The sequence below is a fragment of the Elephas maximus genome, chromosome 12, assembly GCF_024166365.1.
Source record: "Elephas maximus indicus isolate mEleMax1 chromosome 12, mEleMax1 primary haplotype, whole genome shotgun sequence".
NCBI classification, from domain to species: domain Eukaryota; kingdom Metazoa; phylum Chordata; class Mammalia; order Proboscidea; family Elephantidae; genus Elephas; species Elephas maximus.
The window spans coordinates 61,994,653-62,020,672 of NC_064830.1; the positions used below are offsets into that span (position 1 = coordinate 61,994,653).

Sequence of the window (26,020 nt, forward strand, 5' to 3'; positions counted from 1 at the left end):
TCAAGGCTGTAATCTTTACGGAAGGAGAATGTCACATCTTTCTCCCGTGAAGTGGCTAGTGGGTTAGAACCACTAACCTTTCAGTTAGCAGCTGAGCGCTTTACCACTGTACCACCAGGGCTCCTTTGCCTGTACTTAAGGATATTAAAAAATAATGAACTTGACTAGCATGGCCCTCCATGATGCAGTCACAAAAGCCCTGGCCTTGGATTAAGAAGACCGGAGGCTATTTTCCAGCTTGACCACTGCAGAGTTCTGGAACTTTGAAGTCACATCCTCTCTCTGGGTCTCAATTTCCTCACGTACAAACTGTGAAGATGGGCTGTTGTTGTTGTTAGATGCCACTGAGTCAGTTCTAACTCATAGCGACCCTATGCACAACAGAACAAAACACTGCCCAGTCCTGTGCCATTCTCACAATTGTTGCTATGCTTGAGCCCACTGTTGAAGCTACTGTGTCAAGCCATCTCGTTGAGGGTCTTTCTCTTTTTTGCTGACCTTCTACTTTACCAAGCATGATGTCCTTCTCCAGGGACTGATCACTCCTGATAACATGTCCAAAGTATGTGAGACATCTTGCCATCCTTGCCTCTAAGGAACATTCCAGTTATGCTTCTTCCGAGACAGATTTGTTCATTCTTTTGGCAGTCCATGGTATATTCAATATTCTTCGCCAATACCACAATCGAAGGCATCAATTCTTCTTCAGTCTTCCTTATTCATTGTCCAGCTTTTGCATGCATATGAGGCAACTGAAAACACCATGGCTTGGGTCAGGCACATCTTAGTCTTCAGGGTGACATCTTTGCTTTTCAACACTTTAAAGAGGTCTTTTGCAGCAGACTTGCCCAATGCACTGCATCCTTTGATTTCTTGACTGTTGCTTCCATGGGTGTAGACTGTCAATCCAAGTAAAATTAAATCTTTGACAACTTCAATCTTTCCTCTGTTTATCATGATGTTGCTTATTTGGTCCAGTTGTGAGGATTTTCGTTTTCTTTAGGTTGAGGTGTAATCCATACTGAAGGCTGTAGTCTTTGATCTTCATCAGTAAGTGTTTCAAATCCTCTTCACTTTCAGCAAGCAAGGTTGTGTCATCTGTATAACGCAGGTTGTTAATGGGTCTTCCTCCAATCCTGATGCCCCATTCTTCTTCATATAGCCCAGCTTCTTAGATTATTTGCTCAGCATAAGACTGAATAGGTATGGTGAAAGGATACAACCCTGATGCACACCTTTCCTGATTTTAAACCATGCAGTATCCCCTTGTTCTGTTCAAATGACTTCCTCTTGATCCATGAACAGATTCCTCATGAGCACAATTAAGTGTTTCAGAATCCCCATTCTCCACAATGTTATCCATAATTTGTTATGAGACACAGAGTCGAATGCCTTAGCACAGTCAATAAAACACAGGTAAACATCTTTGCTGGTATTCTCTGCTTTCAGCCAGGATCCATCTGACATCAGCAATGATATCCAGTGATATCCCTGGTTCCTAGGAGATGAGCTGGAGGGTCAAAAAGTCCTTCTTTAAGTTCTATGCTTTTTTCTGCATAGAACCTCAGGCCAGGAACGACTTAATGAAGATAGGCTGGAGGGTCATTCCTTTCTGGCCTGAGGTTCTACGCAGAAAAAAGCTAACAGAGCAGGCCTGAGAATGCTCTCCTTAGAAAGCCTGTTTGCAAGACTGGCCCTTGGCTGGCATCAGGAAACTTAGATTTTGGGAGGGTTCCTGCCATTCCCAGGTAAGCAAGGCTCACTGTGCCTAAACTGTTCATACATGCAATGTGGCTGATACTGAACATCTGCTTTTCTTTTGGGGGCCCAGAATTTTGGTACATCCCAGACAGGGAAGTCCATGTGCTTTGCCCCCAACAAAAATCTTGGGCGCTGATCTCTGTAACATTTTACACATGTTGTCACAACTCAGTGCTGGGGAATTAAACACACAGTGCCACAGTGGTTAAAGAGCTCCACTATTAACCAAAAGGCAGGCAGTTCAAACCCACCAGCCAGCTGTTCTGGCGGTGAAAGATGTGGCACTCTGCTTCCTTAAGATGTACAGCCTTGGAAACTACATGGGGCAGTTCTACACTGCCCTGTGGGGGCCACTATGAATCAGAATCAACTTGATGACAGTGGGTATTTGTGTGACCCCATGGGGCGAGGACCCTTGGGAGCTGTGTCCAGCTTCTTCCAGACTTCTCCCAATGTGCCTTTTCCCTTTGCTGTAATAAACCACAGCTGTAAGTGCAACTATATGCAAGTCCTGTGAGTTCTCCTGGCAAATTGTCAAACTTGGGGGTGGTCTTAGGGACCCCCGACAAAGGTTCTATGACTCAACACTTGTAAACTAGGAACCAGAAAAGTCCTCTACGGTGAGACACACTGAGCTTCACTCATTTATTTTGCTAAAAGCTGTTAATTAAGTTCAATATATACCATGAATCTCAAGTGCTAAACATAGTAACTATTTACTTTAGATGGCTAAAACAGACTTATGCATAGCACCCTTAAGCCCTCTGGTTGGCTTTTCAATATTGTAAGAAGAGGGTCTAGAAGGGGAGAGCCAGACTTTCCTGTGCTGTGAGCTCCTCTAGGGGTGGGGAGTCTGTCTTCCTTTCAGTTTCTCCAAAGCACTGATACCAAGGGATAGCCCTCTCTACACTGCCACGCTGTAAAGTAATCTTCATGGCACAGAAGGTATTCTAAAGCCCCATGGTAGAAATGGGTGATTGTAGCTGGGTTTCCTCAATCAGTCTATTGCTTCTGTTGCTCTTCATGCTGTGACTATAGCCAAAGCCACAGTGTGGCCCAACTCTGGAGATGGCACAGGCCAGTCCCCTCTGGATGGAGAAAAGCAAGGGCTGGTTTGAGAGGGAAAGAGAAAAGAGACAACGATTCTTGGTTTTTTTTTTTTTAAGCTTTGCTTAAAAGAAGAAGGATCCCTGGCTCAGTGGTAAAAGCACTCAGCTGCTAACCGAAAGGTCAACCAGCAGTTCAACCCCACTAGCCATTCCGGGAGAGAAGAGACCTAGTAATCTGCTCCCGTAAAGATTACAGCCTTAAGAACCCTACGGCGCAGTTCTTCTCTGTCCTACAGGGTCAGTATGAGTCAGAATCAAGTTGACGGCAGCAGGTTTGGTTTTTGGTTAAAAGAAATGAGTCCTACTAAACTGAATTTATATCTGGCACCCAAGTTGGCTGATTTGCAACAGAAGATAACTGTACCAAGTAAGTAAAATCATGACTTCCACAGTACAGCCTATATTTCTTATTCTAATATAGGAAGAACAAAAGTGATGATCCTATTCCCAAATTCAAATTGCAAAGGTCAGTTCCCAAAAGAGAACTTTTATGTGACTAAATGCAAGAGTTCATTTATGATTTGCTAGTTGGACATTAAATCATAAATGAAATTTAAAGTAAAACAGAGTATAATCCATTATCACTGAGAAGAGGGACTGAAAAAGAGAAAAACAGGAAAAAAAAAAAACATTTGCCATCCTAATCCGCTAAACATGGCATTTGTTAACATTTTGGTGTACTTCACTGCAATTTTAAAAACTACACCTAGGGGTGAGGAAGGGAGTCCCTAGAAGGGGGCACGAGGGGGACTTCTGGCGTGCTGGTAATGTTCTATTTCTTGGTCTGGGTGGTGGTTAAATGGTTATGTTTGCTTGTGAGAATTCATTGAGCTATATACTCTTATGATCTGGTACTTTCCTGTGTAAATGTTATATGTCAATAAAAAGTTAATTTAAAAAAAAAAGACACCTAGGTGTTTTACTTTTTACTTTTAAATTCGAATAGTTATAATCACACCTACAAACATATTTGCATTCTGGTTTTTTTCCTCTAGCCACTTCCTTACCAATACCTAAATGCTCACAGATATTTTATTTTTAATCGTAAAAACAGAAAAAAAAAATCCCTCATAAACTCATGATATTATTATATCACAAATATTACCATTTTAGAGTGATCTCTTCCCTTTTTTCATATTTAATGAAATAACCTAGTTGTAACTGCAGTATATTTGAAATTTCACATAATACATGAAAAAAGAAAACCATAAATGCTTCCCATAGTGCTGCCTGATGTGCAACTGCTGCATAAACCGCAATATTTGTGTATGTGTATTGAAATTTACATAAATTTCCTTATTACTGACAACTGAAGTTGCTGACGAATTTTCACTATAATCTATCACTATGATGAATATCTGTGGGCATACAATCTTTTCTATATTGCTGAATGATTTCCTCGGGAGATTAGCAAAAATGGAATTGTTAGGTTAAAGGCTATGAACATTTTTATGACTGTTTTTTACAGACTGTCAAATTACTTTCTGAAACTCTTGTACTGAGGCATGGCAGAAAGAGCCTGGTAGGGGAGTCCCGGAGGCCGGGGTTTAACCACTGCCAGTGACTGGCTGTGTGACCATAGGCCAGTGCCTTACCCTCTGAGTTTCAGCTTCCTCAGCTGTAAAATGGGGACAAAGTCACCTATGTGTCAGATTATTGAGAGGGTTAAGCAAATGTATATTTTAAGTGCCTAATAGCTAATGCGAATTAGATATCATCGATAATTTAGAATGTAACATACACTTCCTACAATAGGTATTATTAGCATTACAACTTTTTGAAGGCCCAATTTAAAAGACCAAAAGGAATTTTATAGTTATCTAAATCTGCAATGACTTCATAGTAATGATATTGACTACATTTCTGTGTGTATCTTCTACCCACATTTCCTTTTTTACAAATTTTTTTGTCCTTTATCTATCTCTTAATTAGCTCTTTATATAATAACAAAAAAGTCAAGCCTGTTGCTGTCAAATTGATTCCGACTCATAGCAACCCTATATAATAGTACCACAGATTATTTTTCTCAGCCTGCTTTGACTTTCTCTGTCTCTAATCTACCAATCAGTATTTTCTTTTGTTGTTTTATTATTTCTAAGATGGGAAAGTTATCTCTGTCTTAAAAGCCTGATAACTAATTTATTTTTCAAGATTTTATATAGTTTAATTTTTATTTTTGACTCTAATTTTTAGAATTTATTTTGATGCTTAGAGTAAAGCAAGGGCTTAACATTTATCCTTTCCAGTTTCTTGTCAGTTATTTTGAAATAATTTAGAGGATAATGTACTACTACTTCTGTTGGGTTTGTGAAATCTTCTTTGTTGTATGCTTAAAGTCTCAAACAAAATTAAACCAACTCTAATAATCATTTTATTTTTCGAGAAAGATATGATAACTATAATCTCATATTTTAACAAGTGAATGTTTTCCACTTTCCCCTTTTTTGGTATGCATATATCGTTCATTTAAGCCATGCTGTTTTCAGTACATTTAGAAATAAGCAGTAGTCATATTCATATAGCTACACCCATGTATCCCAACATCGGCATAAGAAGCTTACCTGAAATTCTGTACTGCATCAAGGTGTGCAATTATTATGGAACTGAAATTAAAATGCAAGAAAATATTAATAGAAAAAAGCAAAGAAGGTATGACATAAAGTAACATGAGAAGAGTTTAAACAAACAGCTTTCCTTTTTTAATGCAGAGATCAAATTAGATAGTTAAGGATAATAATTTTGATGATAATTTGATACTGTGTGGTAACTCATAAAGAATAACAAAATGGTAACAACAGTAATATAGCCAAAAGGCCTTTCTACCAGTTATGGAAAGTAGGCACAATCACCAAGGTCAACAAGATCAAATAGAGAAAGTATCTAGGGCATTTGTTTTACTGTTAGGACTTATCCATGATGTCCTATGGGTTAGAGTCTGGGGTCAGACACCAATGCCTCCTAGAAAGTAAGGGAGTAATTTTGAAAAGAACTGCTGAAGGCTTTGGCTGATTACTGTTATTGGCGGAAAAAGGTGCCCTAAGCAATGTCTTGCTAGTCTAAACCTATTGTAAGTATAAACAGGTGGTCCTTTAATACATGCCAGTAGTGAAATGTTTCTTACAAGCAGTTACACAAAAGCTGAATACTTAGAAGTTATTACTGTTACAGAAGCTTAAAGGGTTACAGGCATGCTTATGAACTTGCTCAACAAGTTGCTCACTGTGCACATTCTGCTATATCAAGTATCTCGTTATCCAACATTTTGCATTTACAACAACAGAAAAAAATCTGCCATCCAACTATTTTGCACATTAATGATGTATCCATGATCTGACAGTAACGAATGCCAAGGTATGAGGCAAGAGTAACGCTGGATGTGAAGGTTATGTGTCAACTTGGCCAGGCCATGATTCTCAGTGATTTGGCAGTTACGAAATGATGTAATCTGGCACTTAAATAATGATGTAGTCATCCTCCAGGATTGTGATCTGATGTGGTCATCCTCCATTTTCACATAACGCCACATTTTCACCTAACGATCTGGTCTTTGGAACCTAACCATATCGATAAGTAAGGAGTGGGTATACTTCTAACTACGTATTTAATTGAAAGAGGTCAAAAGCCACAAAACTGGTTGGAAATGTGCAGGAGGCAAATTGAGTGCTCCACAGAGTTTTCAATGGCTGATTTTTTGGAAGTAGATCGTCAGGCCTTTCTTCTGAAGTGCCTCTGGGTGGATTTGTACCTCATCTTTTGGTTAGCAGACAAGTGTGTTCATCATTTGCACCAGCCAGGAACTCCATGTTACTCTTAGTGCACTTTATTAATTTCCTGACATTATGTGTGTTGAAAGTTATTTTCCCTATGAGTTTCATGTTGGGATAGTAAGTATCCGTCACAGAAAAGAGCACTGGTTCTAATGCTAAGTTGTTGTCTGAGAAGTGAGAGGCATCAGGACAGCTGCTTCTGTGACTGTGAGTGTCAGCTGTGGAGCACAACTATGTACCTGTCTGGACACAGGGAGATATAAAGCAGGAGCAGGGGCCCAGCCCCAACAATGGTGGCCAGCGAGGACCGCATCCAGGAGCTGAGCTGGCAGAAGTTGCAGTACTGCACGACAGCGATGAGGATGGCTGAGCACACGAACGTGGTAAACTGCAACAAGACAAACCCTGTCAGGACCCTCCTCTGCCACTTCCCCATGGCCGGCTCACCGCACCTCTGTTTAAACATTCTGAGATTGATGGTTTGCTCACTGTTATGGATTAAATTGAGTCCTCTCCATCCCCCCTCCCCTGAAAAAAAGATAATGGTGAAGTCCTAACCCCTGTACCTGTAAATGTGACCCTATCTGGAAATAGGATCTTAGATGATGTTATCAGTTAGGTTAACCTGAAGTCATACTGGTGTATGGTGGGTCCTAATCCAATGAGTGGTGTCCTTACAAAAGAGAAGAGACACAGACACAGAGGGACGATGGCCGTGGGACGCTGCAGCTGCAAGCCAAGGAACACTTGGAGTTATCAGAAGCTGGGAAAGAACATGGAACAGATTCTCACTCAAAGCCTCTGAAGGACTCAAGGGAGCTGAAACCCTGACCTCTAACTCCTAGTCTCCAGAGCTGAGGAGCAATAAATTTTTGTTCTTATAAGCCACCCAGTTTGTCGTATTTTTTTTATGGCAGCCCTAGAAAACTAATACACTGACTTACCTATATTTCTGTTTAATATAAAAATCTTGCTGATATCACAGAACTGCTTAGATACCTGCAGTAATTCTTACTGTTGGTTAGCCAGGCAATTTCAACAACAGATCATAATTCATTAGGTTACCCAGACCTGTAACTTATAAGTTCACACTGTGCTACTAAAATTCTCCTCCAGATGTGTGAAAACTGTGCAAGCTATTTTTGTGGAAAGAAAAGGTAGGCTACCCCATTTGACAGTGACCCCTGTACTATCAGTTACCTTCAGAAAGCTTTTTCTTTGAGCCCCCTGCTGCCTGCCAACAGAAACGTGATTTGGTGTTAAAGTATCAAGTACAATCAGCCCGTGCCCAGCAGCTCATGTTACTCCACTCTCTGTGGAGTTTGACTCCGAAGCTCCTTCTCTGATTAAGAGCAGCTGATCCAGGTGCAACGCAATTATTCCTGCCGATTCTGCAGACTAGCACATTATCTTACGTCATTTGGAAACGTGGGACAGATGCCTCTTTGTGAAACGTGTAATTACTGATTTGAAAGTTGGTGAAGGCTCAGTGAAGTTGGAGCACGCAGGTACCCCTGGGAGGGTTCTCCCAGGGCTACGGTGGTGTCTTTACCAAGCATGGTAAGCATGATCAGTCACAGGAGCTGAATACCAGAAGGGACCTGGGCTAAGCCTCTCTGCCCACTTCTCGATCCCAGGCAAGCGTTCTTTCACAGGGTATTAACGGAGGGTTTGTACCTCTTTGTTGCTGTTAGGCACTGTCTGGTTGATTATGACTCACAGTAATGCCACGTGACAGAGCAGAACTGCCCCATAGGATTTCCTGTAATCTTCACAGGAGTGGGTCACCGGGTCTTTCTCCTGCAGAGCTGCTGGCAGGTTCAAACTGCTGACCTTTCAGTTAGCAGCCAAGCACTTATCAATTGTGCCACCAGGGCTCCTAATATACTGTTTTAAATTACTATCCCAAATAATCAGGGTTATTTAAGAAAAAAAAAAAAAAGGTGACTAGGGAGCCCACCAGAGCACAGAAATAACAACCACCGTCCTGGACCGAATTTATGTCCCCCCAAAACAGGTGTTGGAATCTTAACCCCTTTACTTGTGGATATAATTCCATTTGAATAGGGTTTCCTTTGTTATGTTAATGAGGCCATCAGTGTAGGATAGGTCCTAAACTAATCATTTTTGAAATATAAGGAGAGCAGATTAGACACAGAGATGACCAGGCACAAATGGGGAAAGACAGTTGCCACGTGAAGATAGCCAAGGGACTGGGGAACAGAAGCAGAAAGAGACAAAGATCTTCCCCAGCGGAGACAGAGCCTTCCTCTAGAGCCAGTGCCCTGAATTCCGACTTCTAGCCTCCTTAACAGTGACAACATAAACTTTTGTTCACTAAAGACGCCAGCTTGTGGTGTGTCTGTTACAGTAGCACCAGCAAGCTAAGACAACCGCTCAGCCTTTACTTACATGAATGTTTGTCTCAAACTCAGAGGTGACATGGGAATAGACGGCAAGGGCAGGGAGTGACACCAGGATTGCTCCGATGAAATGACGAGGAAGCCAGCCGGCGATCCACTCCAGCAGGCGCTTGGTACACAACATGACATCTTCCAGGAAGAACACCATCCTGTAATGGGGCGAGAGGGTGAGCAGGCACACACTGAGGGGGCATCCTACCCCTCACTTTTGGTAAATGGCAAAGTAAGCTGGCCTCACTCAGCTCATCAGACCTTGTTTTAGGGTCACTTGTTGCATTTTGACAAAACAGGCTACCTATACTGTGGGTTTTCTCCTTACTTCCTTGACAGCACCCATGACAGTTAGTTTATGTCCACTGGGCTAGCTCTGGTGCCCAGCTGTCTGGTGAAGCACTAGTCCAGATGTTGCTGTGAAGGTATATTGTTGATGGGATTAAAACCTGCAATTGGTTGCCTCTAAGGAAAGGAGATCACCCTCCATAATGTGGGTGGGCCTCATCCCATTAGTTCAAGGCCTTAAGAGCAAAAACTGAGAAAGAATTCTGCCTCAAGATTATAACATAGACACCCTGCTGGAGTTTCCAGCCTGCCCTACAGATTTCGGGCTTGCCAGTCCCCTCAATCTTGTGAGACAATTCCTTAAAATTGATCTCTCTCTCTCTCTCTATATATATATATGTATGTTTGTCCGAGTATGTGAGTGAGTGTGTATCTATACACCATACTGGTTCCATTTCTCTGGAGGATCCTGATTAATACAGTGACCTTTGTGGCACTAAAGTTTTAAATTTTGATGAAGTTCAACTTATCTACTTTTTCTTTTGCTGCCTGTGCTTTTGGTTTCGTAGCTCAGAAATCACCATCTGATCCAAGGTCATGAAGATTTATGCCTATGACTCCTAAGAGCTTGATCGTTTTAGCTCTTACATTTAGCAGAGGCACCAGATGACTGCTGGCCACCCCTGCCATTTCCACCCTACATTCTTCTTCTCTCCCTTTTTCTCTTTTTTCTGATCTTCCCACTCTCCTTTTTCCAGTCTCTGGTTTAGGATACCCAGGGCCTCACTGGTGACAGTCAAGGTTGCAGAAGGCACCAGGCCTCTACTGAGGAGGGTGCCCACCAGTGCAGAGAGCCAGAGTCTCTGCAGAAGACACCATGGAAGTATGGGTAGGGGAGGCGATGAGGCCCTATTCCCTGGAATATGACTGGAGAAGCCAAGCTGTTGTGCTGCCGGTGGACGGCTCAGCCACAGTCGCAGGACCAGAAGATGGAGCCAAAAGCTAACAGCTCGAGACACCCACCTGTGCCAGGACTTTACCTGACAGAGACAACGAGGGAGAGCACCTCCAGCAGCAGGGCCACACCAAAGATGGCCAGGGCAGCAGGCGGTGGGGACAAGGTGGTGGCCCTGTACTTCAGGAAGCAGGTGACGGAGAGGACTAGAAACACAGTTGTTGACAGAAACACATCCAGAAGGGAACTGAAGGTGGCACTGGCAAAAGTCTTCACGGGAGAATTCTTTATGACCTGTTTGGAACAGGAGAGGAAGGTGGGGGCATGAGGAGGAGCTGCACTGTCTGGCTGTGTGTATAACTCAGACGGAAACATAGCGAAGCCTCACTGAGCGCATGCCTCATCTGACCAGGCTGCTTTAGGTGGGTTACTTTCAACTATCACTCCATCTAACAAAGAAGAAACTGAAGCACAGAGAGGTTGAGAAACTTGCCCAAGGTCACAGAGCAACCAGTTATGAACCAGTGAGTTCTCCCAGGCATGTTATTTAACCTGAAATATGACTCACCAACTGGCTGGTTTACACCTTTGCCTCAGTAAGGCCAAACTGAACCTGTTGCCACTCATAGTCCATAGGGTTTCCAAGGCCGTAATCTTTATGAAGCAGATTGCTCATCTTTCTCCAGTGGAACAGCTGGTGGATTCAAACTGCCGACCTTCCAGTTAGCAGCCAAGTGCTTAAGTACTGCAACATCAGGGCTCCTTTTGGTAAAGCCAATTCCATGAAAGCCATGTGTAGGAGGTGTCAGGGAGTGGTTGAGTCCCAGGGGCAAGGTGTGTGGATGCTGAGTTCATGACTGGAGTAATAGGTGGGGACTTAGGCACCTGCCCGTCACATGACTGCACACAACTGCTAGTGAAAGACCCCTACCCCTACTTAGGAGCTTCCCTGTGCCTCGCTTGGTGCTGGGTGCTGGGAGAGCCATTCCACAATGCTCACAGCCCAGTGGGGGAACAGATATTACTGGGCAGGACAGCATGCTGAGCATGAAAAGTGACACATACGTAGTTCTAGGGAACCACAGAGGAAGAAGGGAGGGAGTAACCACAGAGCTGACATATCCCAAGAGAAGACTGATCCAGGCACCTGGTGAACCCACTGGGGCACGCTCTCAGTCACTGCTCTCATCAGCCCAGGGAGAAGGAAATGCTGCCGACTCCCTGTACACATTGGGAAACTAAGGCTAGGTGGCCACCCCAAGGTCGCAAAGCTGAGGAGCAAGGCCAGGATTCCACCCAGACGTAAACACCCCCGAGTCCCTTCCCTCAACCACTGTCCTGAGTGCCTCTTGGATAAAAATGCAGCTTGCTGCTAAACAAAAGGTCGGCAGTTCAAATTCACCAGCCGCTCCTCAGAAACCCTGTGGGGTAGTTCTATGCTGTCCTATAGGGTCACTATGAGTCAGAATCAACTGGACAGCAATGGGTTTGGTGGTTTTTAGGTAGGCGCCACTTGGAAAAAGTAACGCAGTAAGTTATCTCAGGAACTGCCCTTTGGCCACCCCTATCCCAGAGGCAGTGGTGTCAGCTCAGCACCCCCAGCAGGGCTTGGAATGCTGGCTGAGTTGGCGAGTGTAGAGCTGAAAGTTGCTATAATGGGGTCTTAGATTCGTGGGTGTTTCTTTCAGGACAAATGGGTTCTTTAGTGTCTTGGTCACACCTGCACATCCTGAGGAGCTTCTGGAGTCTGCGGGGCTGCCCTCAGAGGGAAGAAGGATACACTCAGACAAGGTGTGCAGCAGTGGTCAGTGATCTGGGGGCCTGAGGGGGCCAAGACCCTGCCACAGCCACCTGGCATTAAACTCCCTCCTGCGAGTCCGAGAAACTCAGAAGCTCTGCAGGTGGTTGTGTGCCCCAGAGGGCCAGTCTGGTCTTACCTCTTGAATTCCCTGCAAAGGTATTAGAATTGTGGGAGGTAATGCTGCCCACAATGACCCGCCTCCACCAGGGGCTTGTCAGCCCTGGGTGGCCTCCATCCAGCACAGCCCACTTCTCTCCTGGCTACCTCCAACCCCCTGAGCATGTACTAGGTCTGTCTGGTTCATGGTTCTGTCTCTAGAGCCTAGGTCAGTGACCTAGAGCCTGGGTCAGTGTTGGATGAATGAACAGAAATTGAGTCAAAAAGCCTTTTGGTTCTGTGGCTGGCAGGATATGCATTTTAGATCTTGTAACATGAGGATAGTTTGGGCCCAGAGGACAGAAGGCAGGGATCCCGCTGCTCAGTCCTCCGGCCCGCTCTGGGTTCTTGTACTTATTTCCTGAGGACCTGTCAGTGTTGCAGAATAAGATGGTCAGGAACAAGGAGGAGGGAATGCTTCAGGGTGTTTAGAGTCTGGGAACGGAGGCCTATGACAAGGCAGTCACATAAGTAAAGATGAAAAAATGGGATACATCTAAGAAGAAAACATGTAAAGGCGATATGTGATCCAGTCTGGGGGTCAGGGGAGGTTTCCTGGTAGCAATGGTGTCTTGAGTCGAGAGTGAAAGGACAACAGGAGTTAAGTGGTGGAGGGGTGGTAGTCAGTGTGTTTAAGCCCTAAAGCAGGAGGGGAGTGTGGAGTCAGCTTTACAGAGAAAGGCAGAAGGCCTCCTGAGCTGCTTGGCCTATTTCAGTGCAGGCAGAAAGTAGACAACAGAGAAGCAGGTGAGAAGCCCACTGCAGGGCAAGCACGGGCATCTACTAGAGCTTTCCCTTGCTGTGTGAGGGCCCTCTGGGGCAGAGGTACACCCAGGGGAGCCTGGAAATAGACCATCTGCAAAGGGAAGGGACTGGGCAATGATAAGCCTGGGCTGTAAGACAAAAGAGGACAGAAAGATTTGGTTTCCACTCCTTTGTGAAGACAAATTCATATACAGATGTAACTGAGGGTTTAGAGGTCATGGGAAATCACTACTAGCCTCCATTTTCCTGTCACTCAGGAGAAAAGCAAAGCAAAACAAGGCTGCTAAGACACAAAACTAATAGTGAAGTATCCAATGAAAACAACCAGTTTATTAGTACTCTAAGGAAGAACACACCTCTTCTTGGTAGCTGGTCCTGTAGGTTCGCTCTAGCTCCTGGTCCAAGAAGTTCAAGCTGAACTGATTAATGGGTGGTTTAAAAAAATAATCTTTCATCAGGCTAGAAGAGACAACAAATGCAATCCATCAACATTCAGCACAATCATTGTATTTATCTTTTCAGAAGTAGGCAATTAGCTCCCCAAACACCGTTTGCTAAGCACGTCACAAAAGCCGCACCTCAAAGTCACTCTGTAAGAGGTGCTCCATGACCTCCTCCTTTTAAAAACCTATCTCTGGAAAGTTCTCTATGTTTCTAAATATACTCATGTTTTATATTCCACCTCCATTAAAGTGTGACATTTGCCATAAATATAACAGCATCATTAGAACCCTCTTTTCCTAATATTCAGGGGTAGAAGGTAAAGGCAGCCTTTTTGCTCTATTAAGTTGTCCTTTCTGAAGAAACAGCAGATCCCTGCACTAAGAGAACTTGTACTGATTTGAAAGCTTTGAACAAACAAAAAATTTCAGAACTGGCTGTCCTGTAATCACGGCCATAAAAGCTAACAGGTTGTTACCACAAAATTGCAGTTGTAGTTAGGCACTGGGGTAATCTGGGTGCTATCTTCACATGTACAGATTGAACAGGAAACCTGAAAAGTGATAAAGCTTGATGATTTTAAAAGCAGAGAAATCAAACCTGCTTGGCCGACTTTTTCCTTCTTTTATGGATTGCTAGCAAATAGTAAGATCCTTTTTCTACTGCAGAAAATTACTGTAAATTTAAGGTAACATTAGCACGATCTCAGAAGGCAAATACAGCATTGGGGTGTAGTAACCTGTTCTCATGGAGTAACTATGAGAATGAAATCAGATAAAATGTGTAAAGCACCTAGCGTGTGCCTGGCACAGAGAAGGTTCACCATATGTGTACTCCTTCCTTTCCTTGTAGCACAGAGGATGCTCTCCTTTCTGTGACAAGTGTAATGCCTTACTCTGTGCTCAGACTCAGAAGAAAGAGAGAAACTCTGTCTCCTGGTGTTGATCCTGAGTCCTCCCCTCCACTCAGGAAGTCTAGACAGAGGGAAAAACCACAAAGCAGCTGTTGGAAGGATGTGCAGTGGCCACGCTTTGGCAGCCCAGTGGCAGAATCAACACTGCTACACGCAATGCTGCTCCCTTTAATACTGGGAGGTTCCACTTCTGGGTAGCAGAGCAGCTCCCTCTGGAACAACCCTCTCACAGATAATGACTGTGAACTCTGGACAAAATAGAAAACACCTACCTGAAGGTTGCACTAGGTAGCAGCCAAGGGAGGTAGAGACAGGAGGGGAGTTAAAACTTGGAAGAAGGGAACAGCACCAGACGTGTTTCCCATTTTTTCTGTGTTTTGTTTTGTTTGCCTGAGGGCAGGCATTAGTCTGGACCATGTAGAGGGTAGCTAAAACTCAGATAGAAAACCCACAGTCTTACTGGCTTGAAAAACCAAAAAATTACAGTTTGGGCTGACCACAGATGAAAAGTGAGGCTGTAAGTCTCATAAAGGAGAGAACCAGAGAAGGGAAGCCTCAAATTCTGAGTATAAACTCTGCTCAAATCTCTGGCTGAGCCCTGAAATACACACGTGCCCGTCAGATGCCAAGCAGCTTAGCTAAAGCCACGAGAACTGAACAGATATTTCAGTTGCTGCCTACCTCAGGGGAGAAAGAGCATGGAGTCTGAGTTCAGAGACATTAAATGCTTGCTTAAAAAAATTTAATATTCTTCAGAGGAATATAACAGGATCCAGAGTTTCTGACCATCATACACACACCATATGCCATGTTTAGGATACCATCCAATTACTAGACATACAAAAAAAAAAAAAAACAAAAAACCCCAGGAAACCACAATCTATATTCAACAGAAAAGTAATCAATGGAGACCAACCCTGAGATGACGCAGAGGTTGGAACTAGAGGTTGGGGTTTATGATGTATGTAGATATGACAACTATAGCATAATAAGTGAGAAGAAACAGTAAGTGGATCTATACAGTTATAAAATTTCTACCTTTAAAATGAGCTGATACAATATTAACTCTAAGAAGACTATAAAAAGCTGTATATCTGTAACCCATAGAGCAACCACTAAAAAACATAATGCAAAGAGAGAGATAATAAATAAAAATGGAATTAAAAGGCAGAGACTGTCAGAATGGATAAAAAAGCAAGACCCTCAAGGGACATACTTTAAATATAAAGACAGAGACAGGCTGAAAGTAAAAAAAAAAAGGGGGGGGGGTGGGAATGTATCATGAAAACAATAAGCAAAAGAAGACTGTTGTTGGTTGTGTGCTGTCAAGTCAAATCCAGCTTGAAGCGACCCTATAGGACAGAGCAGAGTTTCCCCACAGGGTTTCAAAGGTTGTGATCTTTATGGACGCAGACTACCACACCTTTCTTCTGCGGAGTGCCTGGTGGGTTTGAACCATCGACCTTTCGGTTAGCAGCAGAGCACTTAATGACTGCACTACCAGGGCTCCTTATAAGAAGGCAAGAGGACTATATTTATATCAGATAAAGTAGTCCTAAAGACAGAGAGTGTTACCAGGGATAAAAAGGGACACTTCAAAGTGATGAAAGGATCAGTTCATCAGGGATATATAATGCTTATAAGTTTTAATGCGCCTAATAAGAGAGCTTCAAAATACATAAAACAAAAATTATCTGGATTAAAGAGAAAGACAGGCAATTCCACAATCATAGCTGGAGGTTTTAATACTCTTCTCTCAATAACTGATAGAACAACTAGACAAAAAAATCAGTCAGAGAGATGATCCTGGACCTGATTGATGGTTAGGGATCACAACATCCCACGAAAGCTGACTACACATTCTTTTCAAGTGCATGTGGCATGTAACAGACTACATGTGAGGCCAGAAAACAAGTCTCGATCAATGTAAAAGTATTGAAATCACACAGGTATGTTCTTGGACTACAATAACATAAAATTAGACATTAATAACAGTAAGATATCTAAATACCAGTTCTCACTGAAAGTAACCAGTGTTCTTTGGAGAAATAGTTGATTCCTAAGCTGGTACAGGGAAGGTATAAGATAAGCCTGGAGCATCTTTTTTGTGCTAGAAAGTAAGGAATTTCTCAAAACAAATGATGGGGACATGTCAAAAAGACACAGAAGCCAGACTAAAGGGGCTCTTGCTGGCCAAGTTTGAGACAATTAGTAGTGTCAAAATATAATAAGGACAGTGGTGGATTATAGTCCCTTAAATGAAACAGGAATCCTCGAGTCCAAGCTAATGATGGAGGGAGGGAGGGAGGGACAGATGGAAGAATGGGTGGGATGGATGGGATGGGATGGGTGGATGGGTGGATGGGTGGGATGGATGGATGGGATGGATGGATGGGATGGATGTGATGGATGGATGGATGGATGGATGGATGGATGGATGGATGGATGGATGGATGGATGGATGGATGGATGGATGGATGGATGGATGGATGGATGGATGGGATGGATGGGATGGATGGGATGGATGGGTGGATGGGTGGATGGGTGGATGGATGGATGGATGGATACATAATAAATGGAGTAGGGGTTCTTCTTTATAGTAGAATACTGAATGATAAATTTGCAGGAAGTGCTGGAGTTGGAAAAAATCACCATTTTGAATTATCAGAGTAAAGACTTTTTTTTAGCAAGAATCATCAATGAATATTAAATCTAGGGAAGTCTGATGAGGGATGGGACATTTACATGATCTTAATGTATCTTCCCGAACCAAACCAAACCCGTTGCCATCGACTCAATTCCAACTCACAGCCACGCTATAGAACAGGGTAGCACTGTCGCACAGGGTTTCCAAGGAGTGGCTGGTGGGTTCAAACTGTCGACCTTTTGGTTAGCAGTCGAGCTCTTAAGCACTGTGCCACCAGGGCTCCAATATATCTTCCTACAGATTGCTTATTACTCACAAGAAGGAAATAATAACTATAGATTGGAGAACTAGACCACACCTTGCCCAGTTGATCAAACTTAGTATCACCAATGAAGGGCAGGTAGGCGTCATATGCCTCTGGATAGCCTGAGAAGGACACAACATCACTTTTGCAGTATCCTGGCCAGAGATGCATAACCTGAATCTAATCATGAGGAAACATCTCACAAATTGAATCTCGGGAATATCCATATAGCCTATATTTCTAAAAAAAATTCAGTATCATGAAAGACAAGGAATAGGTGAGGAATTGCTCCAGATTTTAAAAATGAGGGAAATACAGCAGCTAAATGCAATGTGTGACCCCAGACTGGGTCCTGTACTAGAGAGAATAAGGTTCTACAAAGGACACTTTGCATCAACTGATAAAATATTCTGAATATGGACTGTAGATTATATAAAATATTATATCAATGTTAATTTTCCTGAATTTGATAATACAAACATGATTACATAAAATAACATCCTTGTTTTTAGGAAACATACACTGAACTATGATGTATGAAGTATGATGTAGCTAACTTACTGTCAAATGGTTCAGAAAAAATAAAGTGATAAAACAAATAGTCAACTGTTAAAATCCAGACAAAGGGTATAATGGGAATTTTTTCTATTATTCTTGCAACTTTTCTGAGTTTGAAATTACTTCAAAATAACATAATATACTGATAATGGGGACAAACACATGCAGGAATAAAGTAATTGAGAAAAAAGGAGAGCTTTCTACCTGCAAAGCTTTACTTTTGGTGTGAGTGGTTCTAATCTTACCTATCTTCTTTAATAACATCAACAAAATGGGCATCTGTTTTCTCCCGGATATTCTTGAATCTCAACGGAAGGAGGGCAGATTGGTCCAAGCTCACCCCTGCCCACCTTCCCTTTTCCTGTAGGATCTCACACAGGGAGGTCTGACTGTTGGTAAGCTTCTCCTCTGGTGGAGGGCTCAGAAGTCCATTCTGGGCTTTGGAATTAGGTCCTCCAGAAGCCTGCCTCAAGACAAAGGATAAACAAACACGGCAATTGTGTGGCAATTGTGTGTAGGCACCAGCAAATGCTTCTTTCCATCCCCAACCTCTCCGCCATGCTGGTGTCCCACATTCCTAACAGTAGCTTAACATTTCAACCTGTAAAAGGGGCCAGCACCTTAAGGTCTCTGTTCTAACCCCAGTGTCTGACCTCCCCACCCACCTGCTTCTCCTCATTACCCTGTTTCTTCGACCTGCATCTGTAATTGTTCTGGCAGCCAGGAAGGTGATATCGTGGAAGAAGCAAGGAAGAGGGTGGAAAGAAAGTTGAGAGAAGAGTTGAGGTTCCAGGAGGGTTTGCTCACCATAGAGCCAGTGTTCCAGAGGGCAGTGTGGGATGTTTGGAGGACTCAGGGGAGATACAAGGATGGGCCCGGGGAAGGAAGCCTTGAGCTGTACAGGCTGCAGCTTAAGAAAAGGTGAATGAAGACAGAGGCTTAGATTTCAGGTGGTGACTGTGGCTGCGAGAGACATCCCACAACTCCTTTGGCAGATGGTACAAGGGTGGAGGATATCAGAGACTTAGCCTCTCTGGGGAAGTCAGCCTTCATAAGCTTTCTCGAAAGGGCCCTTGGATTTGGTCTTTACTCTGCTTTCCATTTGGGTCCTGGCCCTGGTCTCAAAGTCAGATTTCTCTAGAAGTCCCATCACTGCTTGCTCTAACTCCAAGCTTCTCTTCACCATGCATTTCTCATCTTGAAGAAGGCCCCTCTTCTCTTTGCACATCTACAGTCTACCGTATTTTGAGCCTGGTCTCCAGCTTTACAAATCCTTCCCTGACTTTTCTAATCCACATGTCTTTAAACTCTTATTGTCCACTAAGGGAGTCCCACCCATTTCAGCACGCAGTCATTCTGTTTCAAATGGGTCAGTTCTGTCTTCCACTCTGTGCTTTATTGGTCTGCTTAAAACCCAAATGACTAGGAGGTGTGGGATGGTGTCACCTAAGAGGACTGACTGTCAGAACAGAGAAGCTGAGAAGACAGAATGTCACTTGGGTGGATGAACCAGGAAAGGAACTGACAGAAAGCAACTGCCATGAGCTCATTACCTTGCTGCTGTTTTTATGCTCGTCTTGACAGCCATTTTGGACTGCTCCTCCTTCTGCACCAGCTTCAGATTTTGGAGCAAACGTAATTCCACATGAAAGGCAGGTCTACAAGAAAAACGTAGATCATAGGAATGCACCCAGAAAACACAACCACTGTACATAATTCAAACAAGTCCACAGCTTCTGCAATTTGCTGTCACACAGAACGGTTGCAACCAAAAGGAAGGCTTGCCTGACCACCCAAGGGTCAGTTAAAAAGAAACTGGCAAAATGAAAACAGAAACATCAAACCACACACAGACCTGTCACAAGTGTTATTCACAATAATAAAAAAAATTGAAACAAATGTCTATCAAATTGTAAATGGGTCAACAAAATGTGGTGTATCCATGCAATGGAATATTATTTGGCCACAAAAAAGAATCAAGTACTGTACTGATTCATGCTACAACATGAATGAACTTTGAAAACATGATGCTAAGTGAAGGAAGCCAGTCACAAAAGATCACATATTGTATGATTACACTTAAATGAAAATGTCCAGAATAGGCAAATCCATAGACACAGAAAGCAGACTGGAGGTTGCCCAGGGCTGAGGGGAGGGGAAGATGGAAAATGACTGCTTTGGATATCACAAAACAGGGTCATATCTACCTCAAAGAATTATTATACAGGAAAAATGAGGAAATACACATAATGCATGTCAAAAATATGATAAATCAGCTTTATCTTGTGTACCAACTTTAATCACTGGGTACTGACTTCCTAGAACATGCAATTGAGAAGGATTGTGAGGCCACATGCTGGCCCGATGGGGAAAAGAACTGTGATTATTGATGTCTGTGATAGGGTTATGGGGCCACACCCTAACCAGTGAGGAACAAAGATATACCTGATTGGTGATGTCTGCCATGGGTGGAGGACTGGATGAGTAAAAGCACTTATCTGTGCATTTGCCACCCCTAGCTCACACAACGACTGAAGTTGTTGGCAAGGGTTCAATAAATGTTGGTTCTTAATGTTAAAACATCTGTTAATTATTGCTTCTGGTTATTAAGACAGTTCATCTGGTAATTTAATGTCTTTGATCACAGACAGGACAGTTATATTTTGTGTCTGCTCACATGTAGCCATTGGTTCTATAGGTATCTCTTGTAATCAGTTCGTTTCTAAGTGTTTTTCTCTCCTCAAATACACTTGGTGTACTTTAAGAATATGCCATCTGCCCTTAGGTATTCCTCAAGGTGCACTGGCTTTGCACACATAAGGTGTTTTATGCATTTAGAACCACAAATGTGTAAAAGTGACTGTCAAACCTATTGGACACCAGAGGGCGCACTGAAGACAGGAAGGGGCTCCCCTCTCTGGAGCCTGTATGCTCTGCAAAGGATACAGAACTGCAGATAGTGCACCTTCTCTCTGAAAGTCTCTGCTGAGAAAGGGCTGGAAGGGCAGCGGGGAATGGGAGTGTCCCAGGGGACACGGCTGACCTCTGGGGAGTCTGGAGCAGTAATCTTCACAGGTGGGCAATGCAATGCTACATCTGCAATCCCTTTGGCAAACAGAGGCTACCCGGCCCATACAACTGTGGGGATGAAATGCTTTAATACAGACAGGAGGTCTTGCTGAGCTACCCAGAAGAGACCCTCAGGGGACAAAGGCACAGAGATAGGGCCTCAGAGCAGAAATGTTTGTGAGTGATGAGGAGACGTGTTTGGGAGGTTGGGGGCTTGTCTGGGCCACACCTCCAGCAATAGAGGGCAGGCCCCCATTGTGACTCACTGCTCACTTGGCCCTCCCACCTCAGCGTCCTGGGGAGCAGGCAGGGGCTGTAGGGAGAACTGACTGTGTGCATCTCCAGGCCACCCCTGGAGCAGGCTGCCAGGACTGCACCACGTTGTCTCCAGGGGCGGATCATTACAGCACTGTGAAAATGTGGCACTCTGCTTCTTCCTCAGCTACTTTCCTTTTGGGGGGATATATTACTGATTAAAACTTTAAAACAAATGAGATTTTTTTTTTTAAAGAAAACCTCTCCCTTGATGGAGCCAGTTTCCTATCTCAATGTTCTCTTCTAGCCATTAGTCAGAGGCCCTTCTGCATCTGGGCATCCTGCCCTGCCACAGCGGGCTGGTTTGTTCCCCCCTCCCCAGCACTATAACTTTTTCCAGATTAATTTTGATCTGGGTTAAAGCCTCACACAAGCTGATTTTTGCCAAGCACTCAGATGCCTCTGTAAAATGTTTCTCAACCCATGGAAAATGGGTCTCTCCCCACAGAGCTGCAGGGGCTCCATCTCTGCAGAGGCCCTCCCTGGGAAAAGCGTGTCAGATCTAGGAAGACTCTCGGTGCACCTTACCCACCTCTTGGGAGGCATGTCAGGGAAGACACATTGGCAGGCCTGTGGGATAAAAAAGACTATAGTAACAACAGCAGCCACTCTGATGGAGACGTTTCTATTCTACATGCTGAGGACACACCAGTGAACAAGTTAGGCCCTTGTCCCCATGAAGTTTGTGGTCTTGGGTAAAGGATCTCAGTGACTCCTCAGAATGGCACTGCAAGGCAAAAATGACCACTCTGAGGCACAAAGGCATGGGACATTCAACTCCTTAATGGCTGGGGTCAGCCTCCAGGACGCCTGGCCTCTGACCACCATGTGGCTGTCCTTTTCTGGAACAAGGAGGCCTCCTTTTCTGGAACAAGGAGGACCCAGAAATAATCCTAGGCCTCATTCCCCTGAAGTGACCTAGGCAATTACAACTGTTCTCCTGGTTCTTTTAAGCAGTACTATTGGCCCAGAGGCACCCAGGGAAGTGACAAGACTAGCCTCTAAGGTCCCCCAAACAGAGCACTCTCCTGGGCAAGATCTGCTGGCTGGGACCTGCATAGTCTGAGACGTCCTTGAATAACACCCAAGAGCAAGCTGTGCATTTTCCCAGATTATATGCTCCCTCTGAAAACATGGGTATGAACTTTGGTGGGAAGACTGTAACTATTTCTATAACATACTTGGTCACATTTGCATTTATTTTTAACACATCTCAATACAAGCCCCTGTGGTCTGTTCAAAATGCATGGCATAGAGCCATGAAATAGTTGTCCCTTCAAGACTCTCTCTCTTCACAACATAAATCATCTCTAAGCCAACAGCTGTCCCTTGTCATAACTGTCAAGGGAGGGAGCCAGGAAACCTCTTTTCTGAGAAATTAGGAAGAGACAACATCAGAAAGTCCTGACTTTGCCTGTTTAGTCTGCTGAACATGAATATTTAGCAAGATGTTGTGTTACTTGAAGAGTCCCCTGCTCCCAACCTCGAAACTCATGCTGAACATGGCAGATGAGTACACTGCCACAGCAATAACAAATAGGATTCAACCAGGCACCATTTTACACTCTCTGCATGTATCCATTTATTTAGTCCTCATAACAACCCATGGAGCAGGTACGATGATTGCCCCATTTTACATGGGAAGAAACTGAGGCAGAGAAGAGAAGGAACTTCCCAGAGTCACACAGTTAGAAAATGGTACCAGTTACCAGGTGCCATTGAGTCAACTCCAACTCATGGTGACCCCATGTGTGTCAAGAGTAGAACTGTGCTCGAAAGGGTCTTCAATGGCTGATTTTTCCAAAGTAGACCCCCAGGCCTTTATCACAAGGCACCTCTGGGATAACCTTTCAGTTAGCAGCCGAGCATGGATGCACCACCCATGGATTGCTAGAAAATGGTAGAGGGGAGTTTAAGCCCAGGCAGCAGAGCACTGGGTCCTAACCACCATGCACGTGGCATCTCCAAGTGAACAAGGACTTCCTCTGTTGTAACGTGGGGCAGAGGAATCCTCACAAAAGTCGCCACAGCTAAAAGTCATACCATCTCAGGTGGCAAAGCCAGGGCATTGCTATTTAAGCCAACGGACAAGGCAAAGGCACGAACACTTCAAAACAGGTGATTTCTGCTAACAAAGTATTGGAGAAAAATAGAAGCACAATATTAGAAGAAAATAGAGGAGCAATTATCACAAGAAAAGAAAGGAATCCTGGAAGCTGGAAGAATGGGAAGCAGACAGCCTAAGAACACTGGAGGCAAAATAACAGACAAACAAAAGCCTATGAAAGTCAGACACATAATCTCAAAGCCCCGTGGTATCAAAGCAAAGAACCATGCACATCTCTCCAGATTCCTTTGCCTACATGAGCACCGAGCCTAACAACCAAGGCCCCTTACGATGATCCAGGTTAAGAGTAGATGAAGTTATATTCAGAGGACTGAAAGGGAAGGACAGTGTTACCATGTTGCAGAAATACTTCATCAAGAGTCAAAATGAGAAAATGTTTGGTATTTTATGTTATTCCATTTATGTGGAACACTTCCATACTTGATGATATCAGTTAAACGATGCTGGATATATCTTTCCATTTTGGTTCATATATATTTTTATACTTTTTATTTTGAAACAATTTGAGACTTACAGAAGAGTGGGAAAGATCATCCAGGGGTTCCCATAGTTTTCACCCAACTTCCTCTAACGGTAGCAGCTTACATAACCACAGTGTTGTTGGCTGCTGTCGAAGTCAGTTCCGACTCATAGTGACCCTATGAACAACAGAACAAAACACTGCCCGGTTGTGGGCCATCCTTACAATCATTGTTATGCTTGAGCCCACTGTTGCAGCCACTGTGTCAATCCACCTCGTTGAGGGTCTTCCTCTTTTCTGCTGATCCTGTACTTTGCCAAGCATGATGCCCTTCTCCAGGGACTGATCCCTCCTGACAACATGTCCAAAGTATGTAAGACGCAGTCTTGCCATCCTTGCTTCCAAGGAGCATTCTGGTTGTACTTTTTCCAAGACAGATTTGTTCATTCTTTTGTCAGTCCATGGTATATTCAATATTCTTCACCAATACCACAATTCAAAGGCGTCAATTCTTCTTTGGTCTTCCTTATTCACTGTCCAGCTTTCACATGCGTATGATGCAACTGAAAATACCATGGCTTGGGTCAGGCGCACCTTAGTCTTCAAGGTGCATCTTTGCTTTCCAACACTTTAAAGAGGTCCTTTGCAGCAGATTTGCCCAATGCAACACGTCTTTTGATTTCTTGACTTCTGCTTCCATGGGTGTTGATTGTGGATGCAAGAAAAATTTTAGAAACCCTTGAAAACTTCAATCTTTTCTCCATTTATCACAATGTTGCTTATTAACATAACCACAGTACAGTTATCAAAACCAAGAAATTAACATTGGTATAATACTATCAACTAAACTACAGACTTCATTCAGATTTTACTAGTTTTCCTCCCAATGGCCTTTCTCTGGGCCCAGGGTCCAATCCCTGTTGCACTGAGTCATCATGTCTCCTTAGTCTCTTGTAGTCTACAAAAGTTCCTCAAATCTTTTCCTGTCTTTGATGACCTTGACACTTTTGAAGTGTATTGGTCAGATATTTTGCAGAATGTCCCTCAATTTAGGTTTGTCTGATGCTTTCTCACAATTAGACTGAGGTGGAGCCTTTGGGGGAAGAATACACAGAGGTGATATGCCCTTCTCAGTCCATCGTATCAAGGGGAACCTACCACTGATGTGGCTTATCAGTGGTATCTGCCAGGTGTTTCCAGTATGCAGTCACTATTGTTCCCTTTATAATTAATAAATATTTAGAGGGAGACGCTTGGAGGCTATGCAAATGTCCTGTTTATCTTCAAGCTTGTATGCACTAGTTTAGAATTCATTGATGGAACTGGCCTGCAGCAGTTATTACCGTAGCATTCTAACGGTGATTTTCCATTTTCCTCATTCCTTCTACATCTATTAACTGGAATTCTTCTGTAAGGAAGAGTTGTCAATTTATATTTCATGTGCTTCTCCTAATTGAAGGAAACACACACAGCTAAAATTACAGATAAAACTTGAAAAGTCCTTTCTTTTAGACTCACTTCCAGGACCAGCAGTCAGACTACCATTTATTTATTTATATAACAGCTTTATCTAGATACAATTCACATAAAGTGTACAATTCAATGGCTTTTAGTATATTCCCAGAATTACACAACCATCACCACAATCAATTCAGACTACCATTTATAACAAATACTCACTTAATTTCTAAACTTACAAAGTTTTATTGTTGTAGTTAGTTGCCATTGAGTTGATTCCGACTCATGGCGAGCCCACGTGTGACGAGTAGAACTGATCCATAAAGTTTTCAAGGCTGTGACCTTTCAGAAGCAGATAGCCAGGCCTGTCTTCCAAGGTACCTGATTGGGTTCGCGCCTCCAACCTTTTGGCTAGTAGTTGAACACTTAACCATTTGTGCCACTCAGAAATTTAAATACATATATTTAAATATATATGTATATATATTTAAATCTCTTACCTTTTCAATTTCTATAATGAACTAAATGTCCTGCACTGCCTCAAACTGAGCCTACTGGGCCTATTCATAATGATGTTATATCTAGATAAGAAGGAGGTAAAAGAAGTGATCTTTCATTTAATATCATTTTAAAAAGTCATGCTGACTGTCACAAAAGGACAGTCCCTGGGGCTAGACCTGTAATCTGACCTCAAAGGGCAATTAGAACCTT

The 26,020-nt window shown here is 43.3% G+C and overlaps 1 protein-coding gene across 1 annotated transcript in view; it reads right to left on the minus strand.

The window, feature by feature from the left end:
* ADCY9 (adenylate cyclase 9) overlaps nucleotides 1-26,020 on the minus strand; it is a 159,735-nt gene that overhangs the window by 6,820 nt on the left and 126,895 nt on the right. Inside the window, exons 4-10 of the mRNA XM_049903812.1 lie at nucleotides 19,433-19,537; nucleotides 18,125-18,342; nucleotides 13,373-13,475; nucleotides 10,380-10,588; nucleotides 9,050-9,209; nucleotides 6,877-7,025; nucleotides 5,432-5,473 (exon numbers count right to left, since the gene is read on the minus strand). Of these exons, the coding sequence (XP_049759769.1) occupies nucleotides 5,432-5,473; nucleotides 6,877-7,025; nucleotides 9,050-9,209; nucleotides 10,380-10,588; nucleotides 13,373-13,475; nucleotides 18,125-18,342; nucleotides 19,433-19,537 (986 nt within the window). The remainder of the gene's footprint in view (nucleotides 1-5,431; nucleotides 5,474-6,876; nucleotides 7,026-9,049; nucleotides 9,210-10,379; nucleotides 10,589-13,372; nucleotides 13,476-18,124; nucleotides 18,343-19,432; nucleotides 19,538-26,020) is intronic.